This window comes from Sus scrofa, chromosome 10, assembly GCF_054392235.1.
Source record: "Sus scrofa isolate SSC_HxYL_T2T_F1_AM1 chromosome 10, Sscrofa_HxYL_maternal_Yorkshire_Landrace_v2.0, whole genome shotgun sequence".
NCBI lineage: Eukaryota > Metazoa > Chordata > Mammalia > Artiodactyla > Suidae > Sus > Sus scrofa.
Genome location: NC_139392.1, coordinates 67,446,092 through 67,471,061, shown reverse-complemented (window position 1 = coordinate 67,471,061; position 24,970 = coordinate 67,446,092). Strand labels below are relative to the sequence as shown.

The window sequence follows — 24,970 nt, the reverse complement described above, 5'->3', positions numbered from 1 at the left end:
TTCGAATATCAATCCTGGATGTTTACCAGAAGACTACGGTTAAAACGATCACATTGTGAAGGCCTGTAATGGACTTGAATATTTTAAAATACAAATCACAGCCTTAAATGCCCATGTTTGAAAAGAATACTGAAAATAACTGAACTAAGCATTTAGCTCAAGAAAACTAAATAAAGGAAAGTAAAGGAATGTAAAAGGTTAGAAGTCTTAAAAATTAGAAAATCAAACCAAAAAAATAGTATATTGAGAAATAAAACCATAAACACATACTTTGAAAGGACTAGCTAAACCTGTGACAGGTCTGAGTAAGAAAAACCATAACTAATGCGAACATTATCAGAGCAGAAAAAAGAGATAAAACCACAAATGAGATATTTTGAAAACTTATAAAAGAATGCCATTATGAGACAGTTTAAAACCTTATAAAAAGAATGCCAGTGGTATGTCATTGTGTTGACAAGAGAAAGAAAACCCGAATGATCCAAAGGCCCAAAACTCTGAAAGAAGGTGGTCACTTCTAAGGAGTAAAATGGGGTGGGAGGTGGGGGAATGGGGAAGGATGGTGTTTACTTGTCACTCAATATATTCTTGAATATTTAATAACAATCTTATACAAAACAAGCCAAACACACACACATATAAAGTTAGGGAAATATACCTATAAACTTACACTTTCTGCACAACAAAGTAATTCAAAAAGCTTCTTGCTTGAAGGAGAGGACTGATTACTACACTGAACACTTGACTGTTCCGAAGGCTGGCTTGATGGATTCCTCAACTTTAAACTGAAGTACCGGGACCTGAATGGAATTGCAGCCTCTGCGCCCCGGCTTGGCGTACGAGTCACACTCTGCAGTGAAGCTACACTTTCCTTCTGACAAAATTCTACAACGGCATAAAGACCCTACCAAAAACATAAGAAAAACAGAACACATTTCAAAATACTATTTGTAACACAGTATTTGAGTTCATGTTTCACAGCAATTATCAGAACACGAAAAATAGTAATTTTTAAAATTTACCGTGATAAACACGCTAACACAAGCAATGGTTTTAATCATTCTAAGCAGATTGAGAAAGAAACATTATAAAGTGATATTAGTTAAGGAAAGCTGAAAAGAATGCTGAAAGAAAATTAAAGGGCAAAACAAAGATTTCCTTCCACTGGCCTCTATTTATAAGATAATTTCAAGTATTCAAAATTGCTTATAACTCTGTAATACTTCTGTAAGGATTTCTAGTCTCATAACAACAACAACAACAACAACAACAACAAACCTCATTAAAGAAATTTAGATAAGGAAAGATGCAGCATATAAAAAGAGAATCTAACTTGATCATACGGCAGAGACAACGGAGGAAAAAAACAACTTTAAAAAAGCATGAATGTGACGTTAGATTGTTTTTCAAGTACTTACAAAGCTTTCATAGAAGAAGTGGCTGTTAACGGGTCCGTGTTGGGATAAATACTGGAGAAACTTCTTCTCACTGATTTTATTTGGGCAGTGGATTAACACTGTCCGCTGGGCCTGTTCTCGTCTTTCTTCTTGCACCTCTGAGAATCTCTTCTTGGGAATCCTGTCTTCAGAGCCTGTGAATGAGACAAGACATTGCCAGCACACACACAGGTAAAATTTAAAGCATATGTTGATAAGGTATATAAAGACTTTATACCTGACTATGACCAACGTTATTCTAATCACACTTTCTTTCTTCTCCTCCTTTATTAGGGTTTGAAGCTATACTTTCAGTTTTCATTTTACCATTCTCTTGTCACTGCCATTAAACTGTCCACTCTGTTCTGATGGATTTTTTTTTTTTTTTTTTTTTTTTGTCTTTTGTCTTTTTGTCTTTTGTTGTTGTTGTTGTTGCTATTTCTTGGGCCGCTCCCACGGCATATGGAGGTTCCCAGGCTAGGGGTTGAATCAGAGCTGTAGCCACCGGCCTACGCCAGAGCCACAGCAACGCAGGATCCGAGCCGCGTCTGCAACCTACACCACAGCTCACGGCAACGCCGGATCGTTAACCCACTGAGCAAGGGCAGGGACCAAACCCTCAACCTCATGGTTCCTAGTCGGATTCGTTAACCACTGCGCCACGACAGGAACTCCTGTTCTGATGGATTATATTCAATGTATAGTGCTACAAAACGGAAAGTTTCACAAAATTTTAAAAGCAAAACTAGAAAAGTAAAATCACTCACTTAACGCCTCCACAAAAACACACATACAAAGTCTGTGTAAGCTGTAATATTCCAAAGCCTAAAAGAAATTAGACTTTAATGTAATGTATTAAAGTAAGTTATTAGTTTTTCTTTATAAAAGGTCTTGGTCCTGGTCAAACAATTAATAACGAATTATCAACTATCATGTGCTCGGCATCACAGGGAAACCAAAGAATTTGAAAACTGAGTTACTGTCCATAAGGAGTTAATGACACTTTTTACTGAAAAAAAAAAAAAAAAAAAAAAATAGAGGGTTGCTTGGTTTTGTTTTTGGTTTTTTGATTTGTTAGGTTTTTTGTTTGTTTGCTTTCATTAGAAACCATCCAGGGGTTAGTGGTTCACAGGAAATGAAGACAAGAGCTGTGATAGGCAAATATTACACTTAAATATTAATAATCCACTGATGAGGAGCTCCCACTGTGGCACAGCGGGTGAAGGATCTGGTTGTCTCTTCAGTGGCTGAAAGGTGCAGGCTGGATCCTCAGCCCAGCACAGTGGTTTAACGATCCCACACAGGTAAAAGTTGCGGCCTAGATTCAGTCCCTCACCCAGGAACTTCCGTATGCCACAAGTGTGGCCAAATAATAATAATAACAATCCACTGATCAAAGCAAAGATCCACCAGTGAACTAAGTATAAGGAAAAAGAAAATTGCTCAAGTTCTAATTCCAAAGAGATTACAAACAATACAAATTACAAGAACAGAGAATTAACTGATGCAAGAAAATCAGCAAAGGCTTTCAGCCTCGTCTTCTTTCAAAAGATTACAAAACTGGAGTTCCCGTCGTGGCGCAGTGGTTAACAAATCCGACTAGGAACCATGAGGTTGTGGGTTCGGTCCCTGCCCTTGCTCAGTGGGTTAACGATCCGGTGTTGCCGTGAGCTGTGGTGTAGGTTCCAGACGCGGCTCGGATCCTGCGTTGCTGTGGCTCTGGCGTAGGCCGGTGACTACAGCTCCGATTGGACCCCTAGCCTGGGAACCTCCATATGCCGCGAGAGCGGCCCAAGAAATAGCAAAAAGACAAAAAAAAAAAAAAAAAAAAAGATTACAAAACTGATAGATTTGAAGGGAATACTGCAAACACACTGAAGCTTCATTTCAGCAAACCAAGCCATCCTCATGGACAGGACAGAGAAATGTGGGCTAACGATATAAAAGAGCCGGCTGGACCCTAAACTCTGCTCGTCAGCAACCTAGTCAGGTCTCCCCAGAAAATTTATACCCCAACCTGCGCCACATTCCTGATCAAACGTATGGGATATCTTTCCTACACTCACCTCACAACGTCCTCGCCTCTACACTGGCTGCCAGTCTCTAACATGGATCTCTTACTTCAGGCCTGGACACCCAGCCGGATTCCCAAACGGGTCTCATTCACTCTAGTCTTGTCCTTCTCAGGCTGTTCTCTACGCTGCTGCCAAAGTCATCTTCGAAAAATCATCTTTTTTAGACTGTCTCATTCCCTACCACATTCACATTCAGGGCCGGACCCCAGAACCTGGGTATAAAGTTCTTGGCATCTTGTCCCCTTGCCTCTCCCCTGTCAACTCCCACCACCCCCTCCTCTGCGCTGGAATCTACGGTGCTCTGCACACAACACCATCACACACAATATGAACTGTTCACACTACTTCTCTCTGGCTGGAAGGCCCACCTTCTCGTTTCTGCCTCGCAAACTCCCACTCATCCTCCAAGTCCTGCTCAGGTGTGTGATGACAGCTGACTCCCCAAGGCGGAATCACTTCCACCTCTGTGTTACCTTACTGCGACATCTAGGGAAGAACATGAGTCATGGCATCGAGTTTATGACCATATGTTAGGATGTCTGTCTTCCGTATTTTGGACAGGGGCTACCCTTACTCGGATCTGTCCACCAACAGCCCTCCCAGTTGGACTCTTATTTCCTTTTTTTTTTTTTCTTGATAAGCTGTGATATGGTATGGTAGAGGCTTTGCCTAGACCACCTCACCCACTTTTCCAGCTGTGATTACCACCTCTATCTTCTTGTCTCCGGTCTATACCGAGTTTAAACCATGTCCAGCTGCTTACTGTAAAAGTAAAGCCAAACTGTTATAGAGTCAAAGTATAAATCCTCCCCCAGTTCTCTCCCTCTAATACCCAAGTATTGGGTTTGATACTTACTTACCTTTCCAGACATTTTTCAAGGCATATATAAACATAAACATTTTTATCTCTCCAGAGATACATTTTTTACACAATTGAAATTACCAAAAAGGTACTATAAGTTCTATTCTCTATTCTGTAATATGCTTTTAAATATTTAATACATTGTGGGTATCTTTTCATGTCAGTAGATGTATTTTTACCTCATTTTTAAAAATAACTGCAAAGTGAAGTAAGTCAGAAAGAGAAAGACAAATACCATATGATATCACATATATCTGGAATCTAATACATGGCACCAATGAACCTTTCCACAGAAAAGAAACTCATGGACTTGGAGAACAGACTTCTGGTTGCCAAGGAGGAGGGGGAGGGAGTGGGATGGACTGGGGATTTGGGGTTCATAGATGCAAACTATTGCCTTTGGAATAGATGAGCAATGAGATCCTGCTGTGTAGCACTGGGAACCACATCTAGTCACTTATGATGGAACATGATATTGTGAGAAAAAAGAATGTATACATGCATGTGTGACTGGGTCACCTTGCTGTACAGCAGAAAATTGATAGAGCACTGTAAACCAGCTATAATGGAAAAAATAAAAATTATAAAAAATAAAATAATAAAAATAAAAATACTGCCTAAGTATGCTTGGATACTTATGGTAATTTAGTCAATCCTCTACTGATATTTAAATGGTTTATCTTTCTTCACTATTACAAACAACGTATACAAAGTCTCTGCACTTTTATGCAAGTGTATCCCTGCAGCTGGCTTATGGGAGAAGAGCAGAGACTGAATCTTAGAGGGAGACAGAGAGGTGTGATGAAAGATGGAGCAATGTCTTGGGAAGATGGGAGGCAGGACCCACGATATTAACAGCTCTGGCCTTGAACATCAGTAGGTGCTAGGTGCGAGTGATGTGGACACGACAGAGTCTCGAAGGAGGGGACAAAATGTCCTGAGTTTGTTATCTTACAAAAGGCTTGTTAAATGTACAGACCACACAAAATTGGGAGGAAAAACTAGTAAGTGCTAATATTTGAAGACAGACTCAAATTTGCGATGGTCTTAATGACATAATCTGGTAAGCATAAACACAAAAAATAAATATTGTTCTATATTTAGAATTTAAAACAACATGAAGACACAAGCACATAATGGGGGAAAAATTCAGTTAGCAGTAGTTGTTGCGTATAAAAGAGGCCCAAAAGTTTGATTTGATGGAAGCTCAAAATGCATCAAGGAATGTCTTAGCTTCTCAGGGGAGAAGGAGGGAGGATGGATACAGATATGAAATCCAAACTCAAGGGGTACTAGTATTTCTTTAGTGTTTACTGGTCAGGCCGCACATGGAGTACATGCCCTGTTCTGGGCATAATGGATACGAAGGATGCTAGTGAACCAGGGAGCGTCAGATAGGAGTAATAACAGGTCTAGAAACAGACAGAAAAAGTGGAGACTTACAACCTGGTTAAAAACTAATGAGAACCTGGGAGCTGTCCTTCCACTGGTGCAGCACTTTGCAGTTTTCACAAAAACATTCTCTTCCAAATCTCACAATAGCCTTTTGAGATACCGTAGGTGTCATTACTGGTGAAAAAGCTGCACAAAGTCAACGTCTAACAAACTGGGTAGCCTCCTGTAGAGCCTGGCAGCTGTTTGGTTGCCTGGCATCTGTTTCCCCTAGTTCTGGTACCAGCACAACCCTGCTTGCAGGGTGTGGTGGGACTGCCATCACGTGTGCCCCCAATAGACCAGCCAGGACTATCCAATCATTTTAAACAGTTCCTCTTGGTCCAGAAGGTGGGGTTGTGATGATGACAAGTTCTTTCTCAGAATTTTTCAAGTTCAGGCAAAAGATTATTTCTTCTTCCCTTTGCAGAAAGCTGCAAGCTGTGAACACAGAACTGCTAATGGCATCCAACCCCCCACCTCTCTCTTAAAGCCCCACAGAAGAAAAATCTGAGATAAGGAGGCCACCAAACAATAGCTGAGGAGCTGAGGAAACAATAACTCACTCTGACCACATCCATCCAGACCCTAAAGTAGCCACGTCTCCTTCTCGGGTACGGTGACATGGTTGGTATATCCTCCCTTTCTACTTAAGCTAGTACGAGTTACTGTCACCTGCACCCAAAAAGTCCTGAACAATACACTACCTATTCTTGTCCTTACATCAGGGTTCTTTCTACTACTCACATGAAAATTATGTCAAAACTAAGACCAACAAGGAAATAGGAAATTAGTAGATTATATAACTATTTTTCAGCCATTAAGAGCCTGACCAAAAATGGAAGTGGGCTTATTTATAAAACAGTGTGTTTCTTTTCTTTCTCTCCCCCCCACCCCGGTCATTTTTGGAGTTCCCAGGATTAGATCGGAGCCACAGTGGAGACTAAGCCACAGCTGCAGCAGCACCAGATCCCTAACCCACTTCCCAGTGGCTCCCAAGATGCTGCCAATCCCATTGCGCCACAGCAGGAACCGCAAGTGTGTTTGTTTTCTTTTTATTTTATTTTATTTTATTTTATTTTATTTTATTTTATTTTATTTTATGGCCACACCCCCAGCATAGGGAAGTTCCTGGGCCAGGGACTGAATCCAAGCCACAGCTGCAACCTCCACCACAGCTCTGACAATGCCAGATCCTTTAACCCACTAGGCCTGACCAGGGATCAAACCTGAACCTCTGCAGTGACCCGAGCCACTGCTGTCAGATTCTTAACCCACTGGGCCACAGCGGGAATTCCAATAGTGTGTCTCTTGTTACCAGAAAATGTAACTACCAAAGTTGTGGCAATGAGTTCTCACACTGAGTAAAAAACTGAATTGGATATTTTTCAGTTTCCTTCTAATTACAAAACTATATACTTCTAAGTGAATTATAAGGTGTAGGTAGCTTCTCTTTAAAAATGAAAAAGACATTCAAATGAGGATTGTTACTAGTTATGCCTCATGAGTCCCTAAATATTTTAGAGGGTTATGTTATCCGAATGATACAAAATGAGGCACATTTCCTAAGAAAAACAACAAAGCTTTACTAAGTGAAGCCTTGGAATCAGAGGTTTTATTCTTACCTTTGCTATTGAATAGCTGAGTAAATATAAACAAGCCACCTGGGTTAGTCTGTTTCCACAATTATAAAACGGAGTAATAATTACTCTTTCCAAGCCTAGTTCAGAGGTTTCAATATCTCAAAAACCATACAAAAAACTCAAACGTAAACCATGTTAAAATGCAATAGCTTCTTTGGCAGAAGTTTTGCTCCAATTTCCAGTCACTTAAGAATTTTTAACAGAAGCAGCGTCTACTAAATACAACACAATCGGCATTTCAATGAACTGTCGTTTTAACTAATATTTCTCACTCTGTCAATATGAGTCTTTCAGACAGACCGATGAGGACAGCAATCTTATCATTTATTTTAGGGGAAATACTGTACTTGTTTAGTCTACCTTAGAACTGTCCCCAGAAATTATTTTGTTTCTTAAAACTATAGCTCCAGGAAATGGTAAACATCAACACATTTTGTTTAACAAAGGATTCTAAATTAACTTGGCTGCAAGTCACTTAGCTCTCTGCGCCTCTTTCCACATCACTAAAATGGAGACAGGGATGCATTTCTTGCTAGATTTGTTCAAGAATTGTAAAGAACATATACGCAGCTCCGGGGTCACAAGAGAGGTTCAAGCATGGTGGACTTAATACACTTGCATATAAATTTAGAACGCCTGAGGGACAACAACCTGTTCCAGTGGATTCAAACCTGGTACCAAGCTGATTTTGCTCAAAATGGCCAGAAACATAAAGCAACCGACAGTAATTTCAGAGGCAGAACCCTCCACTGGATGACCGGGAATCCCCGTTATTAATCAACGGCTTCACCACGCTCAGCCTCCATCAGCACCTTGTAAGCATCAAAACCAGTTACATTTGGGAGTAAGGAAGCGACTGACTGAGCCGAGGCATCACTTTCATTACCCGCAACGTTACTTTGCCAAATTGTCAAACACTAGCAAACCGTGCTGCCGGCACGCACTTCACAGGTTCCAATAACGTCATCACTGTGCACAAGAGTCTCCGGAAAAGAACCGTCACACACCCACCCCGCCGCCAGTCCGAGCCACGGCGGCGGCCCTCGGTTCCCCGAGGGAGGTCTGCCGAGGACGGGACGCGGCCTCCCCCAACCCCAAAGGGTCCACGGCCGCTTCCCCTTCCCTCTCCCACCGCGACTACAGACCCGGCGCCTTTACCTGTCTCCGCGCTCCCCGAGAACTGCTCTTCTCTCCTGAGGTCTGCGGCCACCGTTCCCGGACAACTGAGAAGCCTACGGAGAGCACGCTGGACTTGATTTCTCTGAGCACCGAGGGACAACCGGGTCAACAGTCCCACGCCGCGGGCCGCCATTGTCAGAGCGGCGGAGACTCCGAGCCAGGAGGTCGCCGGGCGTCTGCGCATGTGCGCCGAGGCCCAGAGGATGGGAAGCCTAGAGGGTCAAAGTAGGAGAAAAACGTTCACGTGTAAAAGAAATTGAGACGCGGTTTGAATGGGGATGGCTGAGGTTTTCAACACGTTTTATTTCCGCTCTCCGGGTTCTCCAAAAGAAGACCCCCAGAGAACGAGCACACCACCTACTCTTTCACATAGCCGTGAAAACAGAACCAGAGAGCAAGGGCAGGAGGAAAGAGCACTGACTTGGGAACCTAAGAATATAATAAACCATAACACTGTTTCTTTTTGTCTTTTTTCTTTTTTTTAAAATTATATTGAAGTATAGTTGATTTACAATGTTGTGTTAATTTCTACTGTACAGCAAAGTGATTGGGTTATACATATACACATATACATTCTTTTTCAGATTCTTTTCCCGTATTGGTTATCACAGAATATTGAGTAGAGATTTCTGCGCTCTACAGCAGGTGGCGTTGACCATCCATTCGCTGTATAACTGAATAACACTTTTTCTTGACCAAACACTGTTCTATGTGCTTTACAGGTGTTGACTCTTTTAATCCTTGCAACAGCCCTGTGAGGTAGGACTCTTATTATCTCCATTTACTTATGGGTAGGCTAAGGCACAGAGGGGTTAAGTGACATTTCTAAAGTTGTACAGCTAGGCAGGGACAGAGATGGGAGTTAAACCCAGGTTTCCTGGTACAAGATTTCTTTCTTTCTTCCTTTCTTTCTCTCTTCTTTCATCCCTCCCTCCCTCTCTTTCTCTTCCTTCGTTCCTCTATTTCTTTCTTGCTTTCTTTCTCTTCCTCCCTTCCTTCTTTTCTTCCCTTTCTTTTTTTGGAACAATTTTATTGAGATTTAATTCATATATTCATATTACACAATTTGCCCCTTTAGGTGTGCTATTCAAGATTTTTAGTATATTCACAAAGATGTGCAATAACCACAATCATTTTAAAGCATTTTCATCACCTCCAAATGAAACCTGTGCCCATTAGCTACCACCTCTCATCGCCACCCTCCCCCCCAGCCCTAAATAACCACTTACCTACTATGCATCTCTATAGAATTGCCTCTCTGGACATTTCATATAAATGGAATCATACAATATGGTGTAATGGCATGTCTTGTTACCTCATTCCTTTCTATAGCAAAGTAATATTCCATTGTATGAATATGCCACATGTGGCTGGTTATCCATTCCTCAGTTAATGGGCATTTGGGTTGTTTCCACCTTTTTGTTATGATAAATAATGCTGCTATGAATGTTCATGTACAAGCTTTTGTGTGGACGTATGTTTTCATTTCTCTTGGGTACACCCAGGAGTGGAATTGCTGGATCACAGTATAGCTCTATGTTTAACTTTTTGAGTAACCACATGCAGCTGCATCATTTTCATTCTTACCACGGTGTATGTGTTTTCTAGTTTCTGCACATTCTTATCAACATTAGCTATTTTCCATAGCTCTTTTTTCCATAGCTCTAATTTCTGCACATTCTTATCAATGAAGCTATTTTCCATAGCTTTTTTTTTTTTTCCTGTGATCATGGGTCATTTGTGTATTTTCTTTGGAGAAATATCTAATCAGATCCTTTGCCCATTTTTAAATTAGATTGTTTGTCTTTTTTCTATTGTTTTATGAGTTCTTTATATATTCTGGATATAAGTCCCTTGTCAGATATATGATTTGCAAATATTTTATCCCATTCCATGTGTCGAATTTCACTTCTTTGATGGTACCTTTGAAACATAAAAGGGAATTTTGATGAAATCCAATTTCTCTGTTTTTTCCTTTGTTGGCTGTGCTTTTAGGGTCGAATCTAGAAAGCATGGCCTAACCCAAGGTTGTGTAGACTTACCCTTATGTTACTTCTAAGATTTTATATTTTTAGCTCTTTCATTTAGGTCTTTGGTCCATTTTAGGTTAATTTTTTATTTAGTGCTAGGTAGGCATCCAGCTTGATTTTTTTGGATATGGATATCCAATTATCCAAGCACTTTTTTTTTTTTTTTTTTTTTTTTTTTGCTTCTTAGGGCTGTGGGTGCAGCATATGGAAGTTCCCGGGCTAGGGGTCAAATCAGAGCTGCAGCTGCCAGCCTACACCATAACCACAGCAATGCCAGATCCAAGCCATGTCTTTGACCTACACCACAGCTCACAGCAATGCTGGACACTTAGCTCACTGAGCGAGGCCAGGGATCGAACCTGCATCCTCATGAATACTAGTCAGGGTTCCAAACCTGCTGAGCCACAATGGAAACTCTGATCCCAGCACTATTTGTTGAAAAGACTGTTCTTCATCCATTTATTGCCAAATGCAAGCCCATGTGCCCAACACACAGTGAGGCCAAACAATGGGGTAATGTCAGAGTTTGGAGCATAGAAAGGTTTATTGCAGAACCAAGCAAAGAGACAGGTGGCTCATGCCTTAAAAAAGCCCAGACTCCTGGAAGGTTTTCAGCAGAGCCCTTTGAAAGGCAAGGTGAGGGAGGGGCATGGTTAGTTGTGGCGAAATCCTTAGTTCTCCACAAGCTTCTACTATATAGCATATGGAACTATATTCAATATCCTGTGATAAAACATAATGGAAAAAAGAATGTATATAAATGTATAACTGAAACATGGTGTTGTACAGTGGAAATTTACACAACATTGTAAATCAAGCACACTTCAATAAAAAAAAAAAATTACCCCCATAGATTCTCTCAAACATGGGAAAAAAAAAACCAAACTCCAGTTATTATTATTATTATTTTTTTTTTGTCTTTTGTCTTTTTGTCTTTTGTTGTTGTTATTGTTGTTGTTGTTGCTATTTCTTGGGCCGCTCCCGCGGCATATGGAGGTTCCCAGGCTAGGGGTTGAATCGGAGCTGTAGCCACCGGCCTACGCCAGAGCCACAGCAACACGGGATCCGAGCTGCGTCTGCAACCTACACCACAGCTCACGGCAAGGCCGGATCGTTAACCCACTGAGCAAGGGCAGGGACCGAACCCGCAACCTCATGGTTCCTTGTCGGATTCATTAACCACTGCGCCACGATGGGAACTCCCAAACTCCAGTTATTATTGAATGCTTGTTGCCAATGGTAGTCTCAACTAATTGGCTCACAAAATGTTTTTGCGTTTTGCCCTCAAGTTGTGCAGTATCTTGATGTGGAATCACAGTTCCCCCACCAGGGATTAAATCCCAGGCCGAGGTGATAAAAGCACCAAATCCTAACCACTAGACCACCAGGGAACTCCCTGGCTTACAAAGTTTACTTTTTTTCTTGATTACATTGTGACCTCCTCCAAAAAGGTATGCTGCAGTCCTAACCCCCAGCACCTTTGAATGTGACCTTATTTGGAAATAGGGTTATTAGAGTTGTAAGAAGTGAAGATGAATGGGGGGGACGGATGTGACTGGTGTTCTTATAAGAGGACAGCAGGTGAGGTCGGACATACAGAAAGAATGCCAGGGGCTATAAATATAGACCTGGATTCTGGTCCTGCCTCTGTCAGGGACTCGCTATGTTTGTGTGTCATTAGGGAACAAACTCAAATTCTTGCTTTCATCATTTTACTCTGCTAAACTGCAGGAAGAGGAACACAAACACTTAGAATTCAATTAAGACAGAGTCCCTTAAAACTCCATGCCAGTACTATGAGGTGCTATAAGGTTTATATCAAGAATAAACCTGAGTTGCCTTTGTGGTTCAGTGGGTTAAGGACCCATGTTTCTGCTAGGATGTGAGTTTGATCCCTGGCCTCCTTCAGTAGGTTAAGGATTGGCATAGGCTGCAGCTGCAGGTCGGATTCGACCCTTGGCCTGGGAACTTCCATATGCCACAGGTGTGGCGATAAAAAGAAAACAAACAAACAAACAACAACAACAACACAGAGTAAACCATGTTTCTGCTTTCAGAGAGTCTAGCCTCTGCTGAAGCAAATAGCTAAGTCAACAGGTATGTTCTGTCTAGTGGTATTTTATTTTATTTTATTTTTTATTTTGTCTTTTTAGGCCCGCACCTGAGGCATATGAGAGTTCCCAGGCTAGGGGTCGAATTGGAGCTTCAGCTGCTGGCCTACACCACAGCCACAGATCTGAGCCGCTGACCTACACCACAGCTCATGGCAACTCGGGATCCTTAACCCACTGAGACAGGCCAGGGATCGATCCTTCATCCTCATGGATCCTAGCCAGATTGGTTACTGCTGAGCCATTACGGGAACGCCTGTCTAGTGGTATTTTATGTACAACGGTTTGAATCTGCTAATCCCAAACTCCCAACCCTTCCTCCCTTGGCAACCACAAGTCTATTCTCTATATTTGTGATATTCTCTTTTATTATATTTTTTTTTCTTGTTTGGCCACCCCAAGGCATAGAGAGTTCCTGGTCCAGAGATTGAATCCAATCTGGTGTTGAAACCTACGCCACAGCTGCGGCAACACTGAATCCTTAATTGGAACAGTCTGGGGACCGAACCCATGACCCTGTCTCTGCAGAGACACCACCAATCCCATTGTGTCCATAGCGGGAACTCCTCTTTTATTTAACCCTTGTGAATAGATTGTTGAAACCATGGAATTAAGGTTGGCATGAAGTTCTGGGAAATAAAATAGATGAAATATGTAAATTGATCATCTGACAAAGCAATTGTTTAATATATCCAATGTGCTCATTGGATATATTTCTAAACTCTATCCCCCACCCCAGCTACTCCACAAATTCAAGACAGGAGGCCTTTGGAGAATTATAGCCTGAGTATCAACTTCTCACCGCAACCACTGACTAAAATTCAGTCTTAAAGTTTGTTAGGATTTGTAAGAGACACATAAAATTGCCCAAGCGGAGGAGTTCCCGTCGTGGCGCAGTGGTTAACGAATCCGACTAGGAACCATGAGGTTGAGGGTTCGGTCCCTGGCCTTGCTCAGTGGGTTAATTATCCGGCGTTGCCGTGAGCTGTGGTGTAGGTTGCAGACGCAGCTCGGATCCCATGTTGCTGTGGCTCTGCCGTAGGCCGGTGGCTACGGCTCCGATTCGACCCCTAGCCTGGAAACCTCCATATGCCACGGAAGCGGCCCAAGAAATAGCAAAAAGACAAAAAAAAAAAAAAAAAAAAAAAAAAAAAAAAAAAAAAAAAATTGCCCAAGCGATGTTTCATGGTTACATTAAGCAGAGATAAGAACATACTGTTCCGGAGTTCCCATCGTGGCGCAGTGGTTAACGAATCCGACTAGGAACCATGAGGTTGAGGGTTCGGTCCCTGCCCTTGCTCAGTGGGTTAACGATCCGGCCTTGCCGTGAGCTGTGGTGTAGGCCTTGCCATGAGCTGTGGTGTAGGTTGCAGACGCGGCTCGGATCCCGTGTTGCTGTGGCTCTGGCGTAGGCCGGTGGCTACAGCTCCGATTCGACCCCTAGCCTGGGAACCTCCATATGCCGCGGGAGCGGCACAAAGAAATAGCAAAAAGACAAAAAAAAAAAAAAAAAAAAAGAACATACTGTTCCTATCAGTATCCATAGAAATGATGATAAAATTTCCCCAGTTCATAGGTATTGATGAGGTCATGATGCATCAATATTTAAAGCAATCTCTCAAGCCATCCTATTCAGATTGGCAAAGCCAATTATCCCTTTCCCACATCTGTCTATCTCTATCTCTGATGGTTCAAGAACCCTCGGAACAGGCTTCTGTCAGGGGACATAGTCCACCAACACCAGGAGGAAGAACTGAGGAATCATTTCCCACAAGAGCTTGCTTTCTGCGGCTGCTATTTCTATAATGGCCACACGGGGCCACTGTTGGACACTGGTGATTTCACACAGTGCCCTGCAGACTCCTTCAAAGACATAACCTGAAGCCCTGCTTACTGCCTGTGCCCCAACATCCTGGTAAAATAGCTTCCCCTCAATGTGAACTTACCAGGGCCAGTATTGTATTGTGTCTAACTGCAGCATTTTATTTAAACTTCTCAAGATGCTTGTGTTAAAAAAATCACAATTCCTGAGTTCCTGTCTTGGCTCAGCAAAAACAAATCTGACTGGCATCCATGAGGACACAGGCTCAGTGGGTTAAGGATCCGGCATTTCCATGAGCTGTGGTGTAGGTCACAGACACGGCTCGAATCTGGCATTGCTATGGCTGTGGTGTAGAGCAGGGGATGCAGCTCCAATTCGACCTCTAGCCTGGGAACCTCCATATGCTGAGAATCTGGCCCTAAAAAGACAAAAACGAAACAAAACAAAAAAACACAATTCCTCTAAATAAAGTTGAAGATGGAACAGGTTTTATTCAATGGTTCATAAATCCAGTGGCAGACCATCTTAGAAGTAAATGGCTCTTCAAGGGGTTGTGCAAAACAGAGTTTTTATAGGGAGAATGGTGGGGGTAAGGGAGCTATTAGCAAAAGAAACAAAAGGATTATTTTAAGGACGCTTTTGGGTAGGGGAGAGGTAGGGGAACAGGCAGGGTTTTATCACACAGATGGCCTCTTCTTGGCAAGGAAGGGGAGGACAGATGGAAAGGCCCCATGTGACAGATGAGGTCATTGGTGCTGACCAGAAAATTCCAGACTGCTTAATTAAGACTGCATTTCTAGGGGAGATTGAAACTGCAAATAGGGTAGGTATTAAGTCTAAGTTTGAAATCCTGGACTGTAGCTCAAGTGATACCATTCTGGGCTGGTGGTTTTTCTCTGTTACACCTGTGATTTTATTATTACCCTATTTATTATATGCAAAAATTGGGATGTAGAAACGTTAAGTAAAATGGCTAAGCTCCTCTGGTGATCCTAACCCAGATGTGACTGACTTTCTGACTTTTTTGTACATCCATCTTTTCAATACATTCACGCTTTCTGTCTTAGTCATTCCACTTCTAGGAATCTATTCTAATTAGAGGTGCACAGAAAGGTTTAGGAGTTTCCGTTGTGGCTCAGTGGGTTAAGAATCCAACTAGTATCCATGAGGATGGGGGTTAGATTCTTGGCTTCCCTCAGCAGGTTAAGTATCAATGTTGCTGCAAGCTGCAGGGTAGGTCACAGACAGCGGCTCAGATCCTGCATGGCTGTGGCTGTGGTCTGCAGCTGCAGCGCTGACTCAACCCCTAGCCTGGGAACTTCCGTATGCTGCAGATGCAGCCCTCAAAAGAAAAAAAAAAAAAAAAGGTTTACATATAAAGATATTCGATGCAGTATATAATGGTAGGAATATTGGAAACAATCAAGAGGGCCATCAAAGAGATCATTAATTTATAATCCATCCACAGGTGAGGATACTCATAAATTACATTTATTAGTGATTAATATTAGCATGCCACAGTTCTAAGCATTTTGTTTCCTGACTCAATTAACCCTCTCCAAACCTTAGGATACACACATTATTATCATATTTCATCTAGTCAAAGACAACATGAAGACCATTATTTTATGCAACCCTAAAAAAAATCCACCAGTTAGTCTAGCCAACAATACTTTAAAAAAAAATTGTCAATGGTGAGGTGTACTCTGATTTCAGAGATATTAACATATGGGCGAATGTTCATCTTAGAATTGATCAAATATTCTATCTTCGACACTCACCTTATAGGTGAGGAAACTGAGGCATAGAGAGATTAAATAATTTGTCTAGGATTTAAAAGAAAAGGCTGTGGTGGAGTTCCTGTTGTGGTTCAGCGGGTTAAGGACCTGATGTTGTCTCTGTGAGGTTGCAGGTTGGATCCCCGGCCTCGCTCAGTGGGTTAAGGATCCGGTGTGGCTGTGGCCAGGAGCTGCAGCTCCGATTCAACCCCTAGCCTGGGAACTTCCATATTCCACAGATGTGGCCATAAAAGAAAGAAGGAAGGAAGTGAGGAAGGAAGGAAGGAAGGAAGGAAGGAAGGAAAGAAAGAAAGAAAGAAAGAAAGAAAGAAAGAAAGAAAGAAGGAAGGAAGGAAGGAAGGAAGGAAGGAAGGAAGGAAGGAAGGAAGGAAAGAAAGAAAGAAAGAAAGAAAGAAAGAAAAGAAAAGGCTGTGAGTAAAGGTAGAATGGTAATTAGGGCAACCAACAGTCCCAGCTGGGTAAATATCTCTTTTACTTTCTCCAGGAAAAAAAAAAAAAAAAAAAAAAAAAGGATATCTTAATGATTTTTAAATTTATTTATTTATTTATTTATTTTAGGTCTGCACCCACAGCATATGGAAGTTTCCAGGCTAGGGTTGAATCCGAGCTGTAGATGCTGGTCTACACCACAGCCACAGCAAGGCGGGATCTGAGCCTCATCTGCGACCTACACTACAGCTCACAGCAATGCTGAATCCTTAACCCATTGAGTGAGGCCAGAGATTGAACCCACATCCTCATGGATACTAGTCTGGTTTGTTACTGCTAAGGCACTATGGGAACTCCCAATGATTTTTTAAAAAAACAACAAGGACCTTTAAAGAAAGATTAATTCAGGCACCTCAGAACACAGACAGAGCTTTCGTACAGAACTCAATTCACGAGAAACCTTCCTATGAGGACTCCAGGATGCTCTTCTATTCCATATATCAGACAGAGCTCTGAGATACAAAGTTGCCTTCGTTGAAAGAGTTTTGTATCTTCCTCACTCCCCTCTGAGATGCCTTATGTACAGGAGAAGGCGGGACAGCCTTCCTCTTTCTCCTGTGATTTTTCTTTACTGCTAAGGGTTGCTGCTATTTGGAGAACCATGAAGGATGAATATTAGATTGAGAGTCCTCTACAAACGCTTATAAACAAATGTCTGAAATGTGAACATCAGCTTTGGAACTGTTGACACTCAGGTTCTTGTGATTTAACTGTCTATTCCACACTCAGTGTTCTTTCTCTTTTTGAGAGGGGAGGGTTTGTAAGTTGGCCCAGAGACCTGATGCTTGTGTCAGGAATCTTTGGTGAGGTTCCTAAAACAGAACATTCTGGGTGGTACCCCAGACTTATTTTACCAGACTATCTAAGGATGGGATTCAGGAATCTGCAGGTTTTTTTTAACAAGTGGTTAATTATGTTACAGCTTGAGAATCACTACTGTGTGTGGGGGGGGGAACAGAGAGACAGAGAGATGGATCTGATGGAATTCTGCACTTTTTTTTTTTTTTTTTGTCTTTTTGTCTTTGTTGCTGTTGTTGCTATTTCTTGGGCCGCTTCCGCGGCATATGGAGGTTCCCAGGCTAGGGGTTGAATCGGAGCTGTAGCCACCGGCCTACGCCAGAGCCACAGCAACGCGGGATCCGAGCCGCGTCTGCAACCTACACCACAGCTCACGGCAACGCCGGATCGTTAACCCACTGAGCAAGGCCAGGGACCGAACCCGCAACCTCATGGTTCCTAGTCGGATTCGTTAACCACTGCGCCACGACGGGAACTCCGAATTCTGCACTTTTTTGAAGAGGTTGTTTATCCCATAAAAAATATCTCATCTAGCCATTGCTAGAGTTAGGCACTTTTCTCCATGGAGATGTTTTTTCTTTGTTTTTTGTTTGTTTGTTTGTTCGTTTGTTTGTTTTGCCATATTTGTAAAGGAGGGGAGGAAAATTTCCTTTCCTTCTAAGTTCTTTGGCTGATCTCATTATTACATTGACATCAAACGATTAAACAGGAGGAAAACATATTGAATGAATTTCATGTGGAAGGAAGTCTGCAAAAATATGAGACTCGTGGAAATGAGTAAAGCAGGCAGCTTTGTCAAAGAAGTGTTCGATTGATGGAGAATCGATAACACAAGCGTGGGCTTGGGGTAGTAAATTAGTGAGGAAGTAACAGGACTTGTTTACACCACTTTCTCAGGCTTGAACTCCCCATCTCTGACGATAAGGATGTCTCTCCAACCTCCTGGTACAGGGAGAGTCACTTCACATGGAGACTGATTTCCTGCTTTCCAGGGGACAAAGGGGTCGCTGTGTCCTTCATGTACTAACTGCTTCTCAAGTGACTTTTGGACCCATAGCCTGGGACCCTCCATATGCCGAGGATGTGGCCCTAAGAAGCAAAAAAAAAAAAAAAAAAAAAAAAAGAATCAGTATGTGCTTGGGGCCGCTAAACACCAATTTTTTTTTTTTAAAGCTATTCCTTTTTTTTTTTTTTTTTTTGTCTTTTTGCCATTTCTACGGCCGCTCCATGGCATATGGAGGTTCCCAGGCTAGGGGTCGAATCGGAGCTGTAGCTGCCAGCCTACGCCAGAGCCACAGCAACATGGGATCCGAGCTGCGTCTGCAACCTACACCACAGCTCACGGCAACACCGGATCGTTAACCCACTGAGCAAGGGTAGGGATTGAACCCGCAACCTCATGGTTCCTAGTCGGATTCGTTAACCACTGCGCCACGATGGGAACTCCCTAAACACCAATTTTGAAGAAGAATGCAAGTTTGCATCTACCTCAGTCCTTCTCTTGTGGTCCTATTTTCTACTCCCAATCTATAAAACCACTTCCTAATCTCTCCCAAAGGAAGGCACAGACTTGAGGGCATAAGCCTGTTCTGGCCTTCTTTGCCCGGCAAAGCCATAAAGCTATTCTTTTCTCTCCTTTGCCCACCCCCCCCAACAAAATAAATAGATAAATAATCAATATGCTGAAGTGTTATGTTTCAAGGTAGCATATTCCGCTCCCCCTCAATAGTAACAACAATAATAATAATAGCTATATTCGCTTATACTAACTTTTTACTTAGAGTACAAAGAATTTTACAGATTCATTTACATGTGATTTTTAGTTATGATCCCATCCTTTTTTGGGGGGGCCATGTCCATGGCATGCAGAAATTCCCAGGCCAGGGATTGAACCCATGCCATGGCAGTGACAATGCCTGATCCTTAACCACTAGGCCACCAGGGAACTCCTTATGATCCCATCTTTAATGACCATGGATGCCATCAAGCCCATGAACTCAGTCACCGGCACAGAAATACTCATTTCTCTTCTTGCCACACTTAATGCTCGCGCATAGCTTATTTTGTTTAAGAAAGGGAAGGAAAGCCAGAAGAGAGGGGAAAGCCTTTGAAGAGGCAAGAGGGAAACAAGATGGCTTTACAAGATTTCTTGCCTCTGCAGACAGCCGTCACCAGCTCCCTGGCTGTCCCCTCTGGAAATGGTGCTGCCACCAAGTCACATGAAAAATGCCCTTTTCTGGGCAGAAATGCCAGCCGGGGGCTGCAACACAGAGGAAAGCAGCCTTGAGTTGCAGGGGACCGGTATCTGGGAAGCCTGTGAACCTACCCTTAGGATGAAGTCTGTATTTTCTCCCTGGGTCAAAGCACTTCTGCTTGGTTTGTGGCAGCCCAGCTGGGTTAGGAAAAGCATAGCCAACTTCAGAGCTTAAGGCTCAAGGACATCACAATGAGGCTTATTCCCATCCGTATCAGTATTCTAAATGATGAGCACTCCAGGAAGGTCCCTGAGACATAAAAATAGGCCTTGAGAAGTTCCTGTTGTGGCTCAGTGGTAATCAACTCGACTAGTATCCATGAGGATGTGGATTTGATCCCTGGCCTCGCTCAGAGGGTTAAGGATCCTGCATTGCCGGGAGCTGTGGTATAGGTCGCAGATGAGGTTCGGATCGGGTGCTGCTGTGGCTGTGGTATAGGCCGGCAGCTGCAGCTCCTGTTTGACCCCTACCCTGGGAACTTCCATATGCCACAGGTGCAGCCTTATTAAAAAGAAAAAAAAAGGCCTTGAGATCAACCTTTCCAAAGGTCTCTGTTAAGATCCCCCTAACACCTCTACAAACTGTGTAGAACTGTCCATGATTTCTTAGTTGGGTATTTCCTTCAGAATGTCCTGGCTCTTATCAATTTCAGATATGTTTTCCAAGAACCCCAGGGAGATTTGCAGTGGGATAATCCAGTTCACTGGTAAAAAGGAAACCACTACCACACAGCTGATGATGCAATAAATAAAGCAAGTGTTTGTAAAAGAGGCTCAAGAAAACCGGAAGGTTTAGTATCTTAAAAAGAAAAACCACAGTGATTCGGCTTCCACCCGCTGGATTGGTTACCAGGTTTCTCCACGCAGCAACCTGGGTTTCTGTTACGAAGCAGAGGCCTATTCTGTTGAAAGGAAAACCCAACCACCAGCAAGCTTGACTCTACCTTCCCCTACGCTGAAGATATTACATTTTATCACCCAATGTGTGCTTTTTTTCCCCTATAATCTTTCACTTAACTCTTCTCTCCATTGAAACATTGGAATAAGAACGCCATTTACGAAGCCTCTTGATTTCATGAATAAGAACTCTTTCACCCCAGACCTAGAATCAGAAAAAAATGAAAAGATCAAGATACTATGTAATTGATTATATTTGATCACTGTTTATTTATGGGACTGGTATAGAGCAAATTTTTTTTTTCCCATTTTTTGGCCACACCTGTGGCCTATGGAAGGTCCCAGGGCAGGGATTGAATCAGAGCCACAGCTACAACCTACGCCACAGCAACACTGGATCCTGCATCCGGCTGGAGATGGAACTGGCAACACCACAGAGACAAGCCAGACCCTTAACCCACTGTGCTACAGTGGGAACTCCCACAACATTTCTTTATAATCCTCTTCTCTAAAGGGAGCTGCATATTACAGTAATAATACATGGGGCTTGGGGGTCAAAAGAGCCTCGAGACATGTTTCTGCTCTTCCCTAGTGACATGATTCTGCCTAGGTCACTCGCTTGACATTTACCCAGTGAAGGCGTTGCATTAAATCACCTCTGAGATCTTTGCTTACTTGGAGGATCGATCCATATCGACTCATAACAAAATGGAAGCATGGATTTAAATGATAAACAGCCACCACTACACAGCATCTTTTGACCCATATGTGGTCCCTATCATCTACATCATTATCTTTACTTGAGGGGCACATTCTCAGAAAGGCCCCCTCTGAGCTTAGCAAGATCCAGTTCATAAGCGACTTATTTTTTTTTTTTTAAGGGCCACATCCGAGGCATATGGAAGCTCCGAGGCTAGGGGTCTAACCAGAGCTGCCACTGCCAGCTGCTGCCACTGCTATCCACAGCCACAGCCACAGCCACAGCAATGCCAGATCCAAGCCGTGTTTGCAACCTACACCACAGCTCTCGGCAACACCGGATCCTTAACCCACTGAGTGAGGCCAGGGATCGAACCCGCATCCTCATGGACAATAGTCAGGTTGGTTTCCTTTGTGCCACAATGGGAATTCCCATAAGCATCTTCTTTCCTTTACTTCCTCCTCCCTTTTGATCTCCATTGGGATACTTGTCAAAAGTTGAACTCTTACATGCATTTATTTATTTGTCCAGTATCTCACTGTCCCCAAGCTATCGGCTCCCTGAAGGCCACCAAATTTGTCCACTGCTGTTTTCCAGCTCCTGGAACCACCTGCCTGTATTATCTACACATGTCATCGGTGAATGAAGCAATGAGCATGCAACTCACCTTTTAAATGGTGTGATGGTTATTCTTTGCTTCTCACTTGCAAAACTAGTCACAGGGTAAAGGCAACAAAGTTTTAATTTCTGTGCATTACAAAGAAAATCAGACTGATGTTCACTACAATGTGGACAATAGTTACTGATGATCTGAGGACTGGGACTAGGGGACAGGTGGTGATGATAAATTTCATCAGCTCTGTTTTTCCAGAATGTCTTTACTAAACATAAATTGTTTTGTAATCAGATTTAAGTTTTTTCAAAGTACGAACTCTTTTTTGTTTTTGTGTTTTGGAGGCCACACCCGTGGCATGCAGAAGTTCCCGGCCCTGGGATTGAAACTGTGCCACAACAGCAACCCAAGCCTTTGCAGTAACAAGGCCGGATCCTTAACCCCCCCGAGCCACTGGGGAACTCCTAAAGTACAAACTCTTGGTATGCCCTCTCATTTGGTGTTCTTCTGGGAGCAAAGTTACCACCTAGGTATCAGGATGGGGGCGCTTATGGGAACATTGCGGTGTGTCTGGAGCTTCTCCATCTTTAATTAACTACAGCTAAGAAGGGGCGGCTTACTGTTCCAGCACTGCTTGGAGGTCTGTGCCAGGAACTATGCTCGTGATTCTTGGATCTGGTGGGTGAAGCCAGGGGAGTGGACTGTGCAGCAATTCAATTAGTTAGAACCACTCATTGTGGCAGGTTTCAAGCAACCAAGGAGGTGGGGAGCCAAGCTGGTATGGCCTCTGAGAGCAGGGCCACAGGCAAAAGTAGGGAGGACTGGCTAGTGGCTTCACAGACAATAAATAGCAGCAGATGAAGTTTGGGTTGTAACCCTGGATCTATTGATTCCCATAAGTGGCTCTTGAATGAGTGACTTCGCACTTTAGCAAGTCCAAGAATATACTAAACTAATGGCTGATAGTTTTGAAAGCAGCCCATTTGGGTTAGAAATTTGGCTCTGGGTATTATCTGAGTAATCTCAGATAAGTTATTTACCTCTAAAATCAGATTCCTCAAGTGTCAAACAGGACTTTTTACCATAACTTTCACAGTTTTTGTGTTAGTGATATAACTGATGAATATGGGAAAGTATTATATTTTTCAAAAGCATTTTAGTACAGTATAAACACGTGTCATAATTGATTTCACTTTTCTCCTAATGTCAAAGCTGTGGGTTGTGGCTAGCACTTGATATTATTTTTTAAAAAGGAAAGCATAAAAAGTAAAATGAAAAAAAGCAGTGATAGGTTTTTTCCCCTTCTATAGATATCAAAACCAAAGCTCCACAAATTTATTGATTTGCCTACAATTACACGGACAGAAAGTGGCAAAGCAGAGGTCTGAATCCAAAAAGTGTTCTTTTACATGAAAAAGAACCTGTATGTGTATAACTGAGTCATTTTGCTGTAGAGCAGAAATTAATACAACATTATAAATCAACTACACTTCAATAAAAAACATCTTTTAAAGTGTTCTTGAGGAGTTCCTGTTGTGGCTCAGTGGAGGATGTGGGTTCAATCCCTGGCTTCCCTCAGTGGGTTAAGGATCCAGTGTTGCTGTGAGCTGTGTTGTGGGTCAAAGACTCAGCTCGGATCCCACGTTGCTCTGGCTGTGGGTAGGCTGCAAGCTCTAGCTCTGATTCGATGCCTGGCCTGGGAACTTCCATATGCCCCAGGTGCAACCCTAAAAAGAATTTTAAAAATTTAAATTATTAAAAAAAAAAAAGTGTTCTTTTATTTGCTCTGTATTTCCCAGATCCATTGCCCTGGAGTCAGCTCTCAGGGGACTATTCAGCTCTCTGGGGTCGCAAGCCCCCCTTATACTGAAGGAGAATTCCCCAGGGGATTCCTACCAGGCAATGGGCTATCCTAAACTCAGCCAGTGGCAGTTTGGAAGGGAAATGTCCCCGCCCATTGGCCTCAGGGGCTGCAGAGGCCAATGACACTGACCCCGCCCCCTCCTCCCTGACTCCCATTCGGCTGTTAGAACAGAGGTGAGGCTCCAGCAGTAACAGAGAGGTCGGGACCCATGATCACCCTTCATTGTGGAAGGTTTTGCTGCTTGGGTAGAAATAAGAGCTATTCTGATGTATTATTGAATATTAGAAAAAGGAGGGCAGGGTACAAAGATAAATAACTGGAAGAGGAGTTCTGCCCTGGCACAGTGGGTTAAGAATCCCACTGCAGGGAGTTCTCGTTGTGGCTCAGGGGAAATGAATCTGTCTAGCATCCATGAGGGCGCAGGTTCCATCCCTGGCCTTGCTCAGTGGGCTAAGGATCCGGTGTTGCGGTGGCTGTGGTATAGGCCGGCAGCTACAGCTCTGATTTGACCCCTATCCCAGGAACTTCTATATACTGCAAGTGTGGCCATAAAAAGACAAAAAAAAAAAAAAAAAAAAAGAAAGAAAGAAAGAAAGAAAGGAAGAAAGAAAATTACCAATATAAAGAACTGGAGTGTGTCTGAAATTCATTTACATCTTGAAGAACGGGACCAGAGGCAGGAGCCTCTGGCAAAGGTGTAGCCTGGATGGGAGAGACTTTTCCCAACTGGCCTGTGGTCAGGCCTGTTTTCCTCCAAGAGGTACCGGCAAAACCAGCTGTGTGCCCAGGTGCCTTTGCGGTGGGAGGCAACCACTCACAAGTAGATGCAAGAAGTTGTTTGTTTGGGTTTGGGATCAGACTGACAGGGACTAGAATCTGGTTTCTTTGGACACATTATTTAATCTCTTTAAAGTCATGTAAATCCTTCCAACAAAAGGAGGGACTAGTGCTTGTCTCAGGGTGGAGT

The 24,970-nt window shown here is 42.8% G+C and overlaps 1 protein-coding gene across 32 annotated transcripts in view; it reads right to left on the bottom strand.

Moving 5' to 3' along the window:
- The window catches only part of MTPAP (mitochondrial poly(A) polymerase), a 133,287-nt gene extending 124,483 nt beyond the window's left edge, over window positions 1–8,804 (bottom strand). For 31 of the 32 annotated variants that reach the window (XR_014817088.1, XR_014817097.1, XR_014817083.1 and 28 more), the window contains exons 1-3: window positions 8,606–8,804; window positions 1,419–1,591; window positions 671–904 (exon numbers count right to left, since the gene is read on the bottom strand). Coding sequence is in view for 1 of the 32 variants with exons in the window: in NM_001317082.2 (NP_001304011.2) it covers window positions 671–904; window positions 1,419–1,591; window positions 8,606–8,759 (561 nt within the window). In the remaining 31 variants the exon portion in view is untranslated. The remainder of the gene's footprint in view (window positions 1–670; window positions 905–1,418; window positions 1,592–8,605) is intronic. The other variant, NM_001317082.2, reaches the window with a different exon arrangement.
- Between the last annotated feature and the right edge of the window lie 16,166 nt (window positions 8,805–24,970).